This window comes from Suricata suricatta, chromosome 13, assembly GCF_006229205.1.
Source record: "Suricata suricatta isolate VVHF042 chromosome 13, meerkat_22Aug2017_6uvM2_HiC, whole genome shotgun sequence".
NCBI classification, from domain to species: Eukaryota; Metazoa; Chordata; class Mammalia; order Carnivora; family Herpestidae; genus Suricata; species Suricata suricatta.
The window spans coordinates 50,421,507-50,431,134 of NC_043712.1; the positions used below are offsets into that span (position 1 = coordinate 50,421,507).

A 9,628-nucleotide genomic window follows, 5' to 3' on the forward strand; every position below is an offset into this window, starting at 1 on the left:
ACAACAGTTACCAGTTTTGAATACAGGGTAAATCAGCCTTTCTCTATTTTTTTATTTTTATTTTTTTAGTGTTTACTTATTTTTTAGAGACAGTGAGAGACAGAGTGTGAGCAGGGGAGGGGCAAAGAAAGAGGGAGACAGAATCCAAAGCAGGCTCCAGACTGAGCATTAGCACAGAGCCCAACATGGGGCTCACACCCAAGAACTGTGAGATCGTACCTGAGCCAATGTTGGACGCCTAACCAAGTAAGCCACACAAGGAGCCCCTAAATCAGCCTTTCATTGCATATTATACAGAACTTTAAATGCATTAAAAAGAATCCCAAAAGGCAAATTAAACATCAAACCAAAGTTCCTTAAAGCACCACTAGTTTGCAACCTCAGGGATCTGGGCTGGGATTCCTGTGACTCTTCTAATTCAGACTGAAGGAAAAGATAGGGAGGAAAAGGTCAGAAGGAAGGAGAACAACACAAGGTGAAAACCAGTACTTCCAACCAATCCTGAGTGCAACTGGTAAGGAGGAGAACAAACTGGTAGTAGTAGTAATGAAGGCACTAAGGGTCCAGGAAAACCCTACTTCCTGGGATAGAGGTTTCCAGAGTTCTATGATAGTGAATCCCGTGTGATACAAATCATATAAATTGGAACATATTTTGTATATTCAATTTGAAGAGAAAAATATTTATAGAGATACATTTCACAGAATATACTTTATAATATATATTCTGGAGACTATTTTTTAATGGAACTCTTTTTAACCTATAACCTCAAACTAAAAATTAATTTCTGCAAGCTAAGTCTTAAAAGAAGGAAAAAACAAAAGAGATATGCAAACAGGGGCGCCTGGGTGGCTCAGTGGGTTAAGCGTCCAACTTCAGCTCATGCCATGATCTTGCAGTTCATGGGTTCAAGTCCCGCGCCGGGGGGACTTGTGCTGTCAGCTAGCTCAGAGCCTGGAGACTGTCTTCAGATTCTGTGTCCCCCTCTTTCTCTGACACTCCCCTGCTCATGGTGTCTCTCTCAGTCTCTCAAAAATAAATAAAAAACATAAAAATAAATAAATAAAAGAGATATGCAAACAGTTGTTGAAGACTGATAAATATTAATATGGGACAAATGACCTCTGCTTTCTAGAAGTTTATAATATTGTTTTCCAAAGAGCACAACAACCTCTCCATCCATACAGATACATGAATATACACTGTCTGTCTCAATCCTGTATGGCCACTATCACAAAACATCATACACTGCGTAGTTTACAGACAACAGAAACTATTTCTCATCGTTGTGGAGTCTGGAAGTCAGAAATCAGAGTGCCCGGTCAGGGCCTTCTTCCTGTTATATCCTCACATGGTAGATGGGCATTAGGAAGCTTGGGGAGGTCTCTTTTGGGAGTGAGGCAAATCATGAGAGACTTTTGAATGCTGAGAACAAACTGAGGGCTGAAGAGGGATGGGGGAACAGTAGGGGGTGATGGTAGTGGAGGGGGGCACTTGAGAAGAGCATTGGGTGTTATATGGAAACCAACTTCGTAATAAACTATTTAAATAAAAAATAAGTAAATGTATTACACAGTTAATAGTCATCATTTTAAATTGAATTAAAAATTAAATTATAAATGCCAACTATAAAGTAAATTTTATAAAATTTAAAAAAAGAACACTATTCCCAATCATGAGCATCATCATTTTTTAACTATTTTTAAAAAACTATTTAAAACTATTTATCTAAAAAAAAACCTAAAACCTGCAGCAAATAACAGTCAAAAACAGGAGAGGAGAGAGAAGAGAATCAATAATGGCACAATGCTTGCAGGATATATAATGCTCACAAGAGGAGGGAAAGAGAGACCCATAGTAAGAATGTTTGCTAAGTACTTCCCTTTCCAGAATAATACTGGTAAAAATTATCAAATAAGACAGACAATAGATGTATAATAAAATTCTATCACAGTATATAGTTAAGATATATGTTAGGAAACCTAAGTAAATGTTGCATTTAGAATGGGGACATGATGACAAGAAAACATACCATCCTTTAATGCAATGTGAAACATAGCAAATTTACTTCTACTCCAATGCTAGAAATGTTATTTCTTAAAGATCAGTAGTTGGCTTGCATTTAAGGATCATGTGGAACAAAATATAGGTATCTGTAGGCAGAAAAAAAATACTCAAGAGTAGGGAAATGCTCATACTGTGAGGCACCTGAGGATTAAAAATCACCTAAGGGACCAGCAGATCCCTGTCTCTCATCTCATGCTATGTCCTGGGCATATTCCCAGTAAGTGGAATGGAAGCATAATCTTACACTGTCAAAATAAGTTTCTTTCTCTTCTTTCTACTTGAAAAGTAGATGAGATGGAATGTACACTAATATTGTAAATATGAAATGTGGAACATGATTAGTATCAAAATAAACAATAAGGATTACAAAAGGCAGAGATCTGGACCACTAGCAAACACTCAATTTGTCTAGATCTTTCCTCATTTGAAAACAAGAAAAATAAACTGGACTTATTTAAAAAAAAAAAAAAAAGGAGTACCAAGAACCAAGAAAAAAGAAAGTTTACTGTACATGCTAGGAGAAAAAGTATACCTCTGAGTAGAAATTACTAAAGAATTAGATGGAAGATCTAGGAAATGTATGAAAAAGAAACCATCACACTTCTCTGAATTACCAATAGAAAGACAAGATGTAGGATGATCTTACTAAAGCTTCTGTGAAGGCAAGGACATTTTTGTTCACTACTAGAAACAGGGCACCTAAGAGGATTCCTGTCCCTTACTGTAGTTGTTGGTGTGCTGTATACATCTTATGCATATTTCCAGATTCAGCCTATACCCGCCTCTTAGACTCTCATTCCCTTGCTCTGTCTCAGCCTATTAACTACCACTTCAGCCTATGAAATTTATACAGCTCCTCTGGCTCCACAACTTGAGGTTAACCAGCTGCATGCCTAGTGTGTGTGTGTCCCCTTGTACCATTTCCAGATTAGGAAAAAATGCTACAACCTAGGCATGGTATAAGCAGCAAACTTTTACTGTTTTAGGACAAAACACAGGAAGGAACCAGACAGGTGACTTGTTTTCTTCTTCTATCTGATGGATTGCTCTAGAGCATCATTTCTCTCCTACAGTCTGTCCAGAATCAACCTGGGTAGCAAATTCAGTGCACCTGCTATCTCTTCATGGTTCTCCACAAACCATGCCAGCACAATAGTGCATTTCCTTGAATTACTCTTTATCCTTGCCTGCCTCATTCTTCTCTCTCTCTCTCTCTCTCTCTCTCTCTCTCACTCACTCTCTTACCCCTGGAATTGAATCTGCTAAGTAAGTAATCAGGACTTAATCCTTCCCTCATGCTCTTTTTACTAGGATATATGGGTTAAGACAGTTGTTAAATGAATGAAATGAAAAGGATAACTTAAAGAGATAGTGTTAAAAAGAAACAATGCCATAATAGTATCAAAAAGCATAATAAGAGCAGTTATAGGGAAACTAAAAGCTATGGAAAATAAAATTAATTGGTAGGTTCAAACTTGAGAAGCTCCTGTAGACGCAGATGAAAAGGAGTAAAGAAAAGTATGAGAGACCTGAGACAGCACTGAGAACCAACATTTCCTCAAGAAGAATGTCAAGTGCTGTTAAAAATATTGGATTCCTGAAAGATAAATCCGGTGACTTTTTTAGTTACAGTGATGCTATCTAAGGGATTGAGTGGGCCATGGGATAAATTAGGAACATCCCTGTAGAGATCAAGTTTGATACCAAAGACTGACAGAGGGTTTCAGGCAGCTTCTCTAGGTTATTCTGCAGTTTAAAAAAATCTGGATGGTTTACAAAAACAAAGCTTTACTGCTTGCTCACATTACATGTGGCTTTCCTATATCCTAAGGCCCAAACTGCAGCAGCAGGACTGTATTAGGAACATGCTATTCTGGTGGCAGAGGGCAAAAAGCAAAGGCAAATCAAGCAATGACTCTTTTACAACATTAGTACATGGCATGTATTACTTTCACTCTCATCTCACAGGCCAAGTAAGTCACATGGTTAAATATGATGACAATGGGGAAGAAAGCATACTCTAGCAATAGGGAAGGTCCTAGTAAAAATGAGCCCCTGAGGTGAATCAAAATAGAGTGCAGGAATGAACACATCAAAAGTAAAACGTTAAGTGATGAGCACTGAAGCAAAATACAGAACTAATCTGAAACATCTTTGGTTACTGTGGTTACAAATGCTATGATATATCTTGAGTTGCAAAATCAGTAGTTAAAATGGTTGAATGTATGTTCTATTTTCCAAAGTTTACATAGCAGGTCCCAAAACGAACTAAAGATGAAATGTAGATTTAAAAATATATATAATGAGATTGACCTCCTAAGTTTTTCATGCCATATTCTTCCTAGCTTTAGAGAGAGTGATTACTTTTTGTAGAGAAAAGGTTTAATAATTCCCTCAATTTCACATCAGTGTCTCATTGTTCCATTATATCATATAAAGCTGAAGTTATTACTTATTAAAAGAACATGTTCAGCATAGTCCCTTTTATCTAAAACCTTCTATCCATCTAATATTCAATATATAAATATAAATTGAGGGGCGCCTGGGTGGCTCAGTCGGTTAAGCCTCCAACTTCAGCTCAGGTCAGATCTCACGTTTGTGGGTTCGAGCCCCGCATCGGGCCCTATGCTGACAGCCAGCTCAGAGCCTGGAGCCTGCTTCCGGTTATGTGTCTCCTTCTCTCTCTGACCCTCCCCCTCTCATGCTCTGTCTTTCTCTGTATCAAAAATAAATAAAACATTAAAAAATATATATATATAAATTGAGAAAAATCTAGAATGATTCTCACAAAATTTTCATGGCTCTTACCTGTCTGGAGTTGTATTTTAAGTGTAATATTTTTTCCTCAATCTTCTTTGTACTTTTCTGTTCTACATGCATTTTTTTCTTTTTATTATTTTTAATATAATTTATACATGTATTATTTAATAATTCATATGTATTATTATCCCAATTATGTACTTGTTTTGCTTACCATAAACAGGTAAACAAAAATAAAGAACAGCAATATTAACTTCAGAAGAATTAGAATCCAAGGCAAAAAATTAACATGCAAATAAGTAAAAGTAAAATTCACAGTAAAAACAAAAGAACTGTGAATACTTTACCCACCAAATCATAGCATATCAAAACATGTACAGCAAAATACCATAAGAAATAAAATCAGTTGGAAACTACATGGGAAGGAAACATCCCATTTAAATAGTAACAAAAACAGGAAATAACTAGGAATAAGTTTAACAAGAAATGTCAAGATCCATTAAAAATAAATTTCTAAGGATACAAAAGTACTGAAACAAATGGAATGTCATACCATCCTCTGGGACATAAGACTGGCATCATAAAGATGTCAATTCTTGTCAGGCTGACTTGTAAGTATGAATGTTTAATAAAATACCAAACAAGAAATAAGCAAGTTTATTCTACAGTTTATAACAAAAACTTAATAAACAATAAATGCCCAGGAAAGCTCTGGAAAAGACCAGTAATGGGAGAATGTACCATATAGTCTCCAATGTCACCGTATCTCCATACTCTCCAATACTCTAGCCTAAGAGGCCAGCCTCCACAGACTGCATTACACTGGCTCCTGTCCTTTGCCTCTAACTGAATTTGATCAGTTAGAAGTGCCAGCTGGTGATTAGAGAGGGTAAAGGAGAAAAAAAGTCAAGACGTTTCTTTCCCTGGCTCCGTCTCTGTTTCCCTGTCTAAAGATACTTCTGTTAGGCAACCTCTCTCCCAGGAAAGATTTTTCACAAAGATCTGGTTAGAGCTTCTCTCCTGCTCCTTCTGGTCTGGGGGTAGTAATGGCTTCCTGTTGTTGATAATCTGTATTACTCTAAATCTCAGTATCTATTTGGAGAGAATTGACATCTTTATTATATTAAGCTTTCTAAACAATGAACTTCGTATATCCCTACATATATTATTAGACCTTTTATTTCTCTCAATAATGTTTTCCACCTTTCTGCATAGAAGTAACACACAGCTTTCATTACACATACTCTTCACATATTTACTCGTATTATAAATGGTATTATTTCCATATATTAAGTCCATTTCCTAAATTTTTGCTAGCATAAAAATACAATTAAATTTTTTCACTAACATTGCTTCTACCAAGTGTAATAAATAAGCCCACTTATTAATTTGAACAATGTTTCTGTAAGTTAATGAAATTAACTTACATTAATTGTTAATTAAATTAATTTTAAAAATTAACAATGTTTCTGAATTAAGCATATAGGCAAATAATTGGGTCTTTTCCCTTCTAGTTCTTAGGTCTTTAATTTTTATTCTTGCCTTATTACATACTGAATATTTCTGACTATATGCTGGACATTATTAGTTTGCAAAATTGTGGATATAATTTGAGGACAGAATTGTTGTATCATCTTACAGAGAAAATTTACACTTGCTTCTACGAAGGGCCTGGGAACACTAGCAATCCAAACGTATTAATCTATCCAATTTCAAGATTCTACCGTCGACATTTCTTTTTTTTTTTTTTAATTTTTTGAGAGAGAGAGACAGAGTGTAAGCAGGAGAAGACAGAGAGTGAGCAGGGGAGGGACAGAGAGAAAGGGGAGACCCAGATAGAATCTAAAGCAGGCTCCAGGCTCTGAGCTATCAGCACAGAGCCCAAAGGAGGGCCCAAGCCCACAAACCAGGAGATCATGACCTGAGCCAAAGTTGGATGCTTAACTGACTGAGCTACCCAGGTGCCCCTGACTTTGACATTTCTAATCCAAACTATGACTGCACTGGTCTTGACTTTTATTTTTTTATGTTTTGCGAGATTTACAAGTAATTTCTAGGAAAAACTCCCAAATCATCTAACAATAGCCTATATCCATGTAATTTAACCCACCCTCCATGTAGCCATTTAGCCCACCTTCCACGTAATTATAGAATCATTACCTATTCAGACAAAACTTTTAGTTAGGAAACTTAACTGGCTAGCACTTTTATACATGTTCTAGGTATAAATTCATATAAATATATATAAAGGAAAGGAGACATAGAATACATCCAACTGGTAACCCTTACTCAAACAACTCAGGAAAAATAATGCAGACATCTCAACTACAACCCTATAATGAGAGTTTGAGTCACAGTCCTCTGCTCCAAACTTCCAACTCCTCCTCTATGAGCCCTCACAATCAAGCTCTTAAAATTATATATGGTCTGTTCTTTTATCATTGTGTAATAAAATGTCTATTTGTGGATATTACTGCCTTATTTACTGTAGCTAATAGCTCTAGCAATATACTAAATTCAAGTATACAATGGGGCAAAATTTAGTAGAAAATATAATTATTAAAATGATATGCACTTAACACTACATTGCACCGTAGAAGATGTCCTATGTTATGCTCCATCCATATCAGACTCTAAAAGGGAAACATCATTGGAATATTTTGTGTAGTTATCACTGCTACATTTTAAGAAAAAATATTGATGATATAGATAATGATGATAAGGAATGCATTCAGAAATACAACTCAAAACAGTATAACATCTACAAAGTATATAACATAAAAAATTATGAAAAATAGTTAAGTTGTTTAAATAGTTAAACACTGAAAAGATAGTTATTGATAAAGATTTCTTCTATTATTTCAAGATCTATGCTACCAAATAGAGATTAGATTGTGTCTGAGGGTCTCTAAATAAGGATTCAAGATAAATGGCTGGATATTGGAAAAAAAAATCAAACTTCAACTCAATATATGAAACAATGTTCAAATTTAAACAATATAAAATGAAAAGAACAGTCTTGAAAAGTAATGAAAAACTTATCAACTAAAAGTATCAAGCAAAAACCAGAAGGTATATTATTTTATTGAGAAGAAGATAGGAATAAATGACAATTTTAAGATTTCTTATAAATCTAAGATTCTATAACTATGTGAAATTACGTTTATGACTTCATCAAGTTACAGCCTTCAAAAATAATTATACCATGAATAGACAAGCCAACCAGTCTATCATATATAAATTTTATACTTTTCCTCAACCCTATTGATAAGAAGATTTTTAAATTTTAACGCAATGAATTTTTGCTTAGGTAATAAATTAATATGTAAACATTAACTGCTACCCATCCAAAAATCCTGCCCTGATGGATATAGAGATAGATTCTTATAATGTACAAAATATATGTAAATATGTATTGAATATAGACATATAATATATATTTACATACCAAGTTTTAGCCACACATTAATGATATTACACATAATATAAATACATAGTATATATATAATTACATATGTAAATAGTTTACATGTGTGTATATATGTGTACATACACATCCATTTTTACACATATATATGGTAGTATCATGAGAGGATGAAATTGTGTTTATAGAGGTATATGGTAAACTTTGTATGATTATTTTAATTAGCTTAAGTAAAAATGCACATGCCTAAACACATTATGGAATGTAGGTGTGTGTGTATATATAGATAACATATATATGTATATATGCATGCATATACACTCATATTTATGACTTATTCTAACCTCATTTTCAGATAAAGGTAAGTGAAATAAATTAATAAATAGTTTAAAATCTTTCAAAACACTTAAAAACATATTTTTCAAGTAATCCTACTTTGTGAATAATAGTACAAAATTATTTTGGTATATAAAGAATATTGCATAAACTATTTAGAACATAATAAAATAAAAAGTCAAAATTGGAGTTCTCATATATTGCAAATTATAATAATAATGAATATCATATAATACTCAGCTGGATTTTAGATGGAAACAATGAATAATTGCATTATTCTTTTTAAAAATGGAAATAAGACCACTCTTTAAGAATGCTGTTCCCAATCCTGTGAAACTCCTGATTCTCTCAGTTAACTATTACCAGTTTGGTATATAAATTACAGATACGTTTCAATACCTCAAACATATGTCTTCATAGAAGATTTACTATGTCATTTTTGAGCATTAATAATAAACATATATGTTGCCATTCTGAATAACTAATGATATTGCTATAATAATTAAGTTTGAAATTGAATATACTTGCCTGACAAGGGTAATATCCATATCCTTCTGGATAAGTTCAGTCTGTTTATTATTCAACTGTAATGACAGAGCATTATATTTACTCTGTGATATTTCAATTTCTTTCCTTGCTTCAATTAAATCATCTTCAAAGGCCTAAAATCAGAGCACTTATATCATAATCAAATATAATAAGTATCAAGCAAATTAAATATATTATATTTAACTAATCTAAAAAATAACAGTAAAATATTGCTAATGTTTTTAATTTTTTTTGTTTTCACTTAACTAAAAATATTTTAGTATGAAAAATAACTTTAATACCAGTCACACTTACTTTTTTCAGAAAATGAAAAAGTATTAGAGCGTCTTGGTACAAAATCTAAGAATGTAGGAAATGGATGATTAAGCCTTTGGTGTTGTAAAAGCAACTTCATTTAAACATAACCACCCCCACCACCAAAAAAAGAAGAGGGAAAAAAAAAAGTAAAGAAAATAATAAGGGAAAAACCCAAGACACACTTCCTATGGGGGA

At 33.7% G+C, this 9,628-nt stretch overlaps 1 protein-coding gene across 1 annotated transcript in view; it reads right to left on the reverse strand.

The window, feature by feature from the left end:
- The window catches only part of CNTLN (centlein), a 291,923-nt gene that overhangs the window by 172,339 nt on the left and 109,956 nt on the right, over window positions 1–9,628 (reverse strand). The window contains exon 6 of the mRNA XM_029920696.1: window positions 9,116–9,249. Coding sequence (XP_029776556.1) covers window positions 9,116–9,249 — 134 coding nt within the window. The remainder of the gene's footprint in view (window positions 1–9,115; window positions 9,250–9,628) is intronic.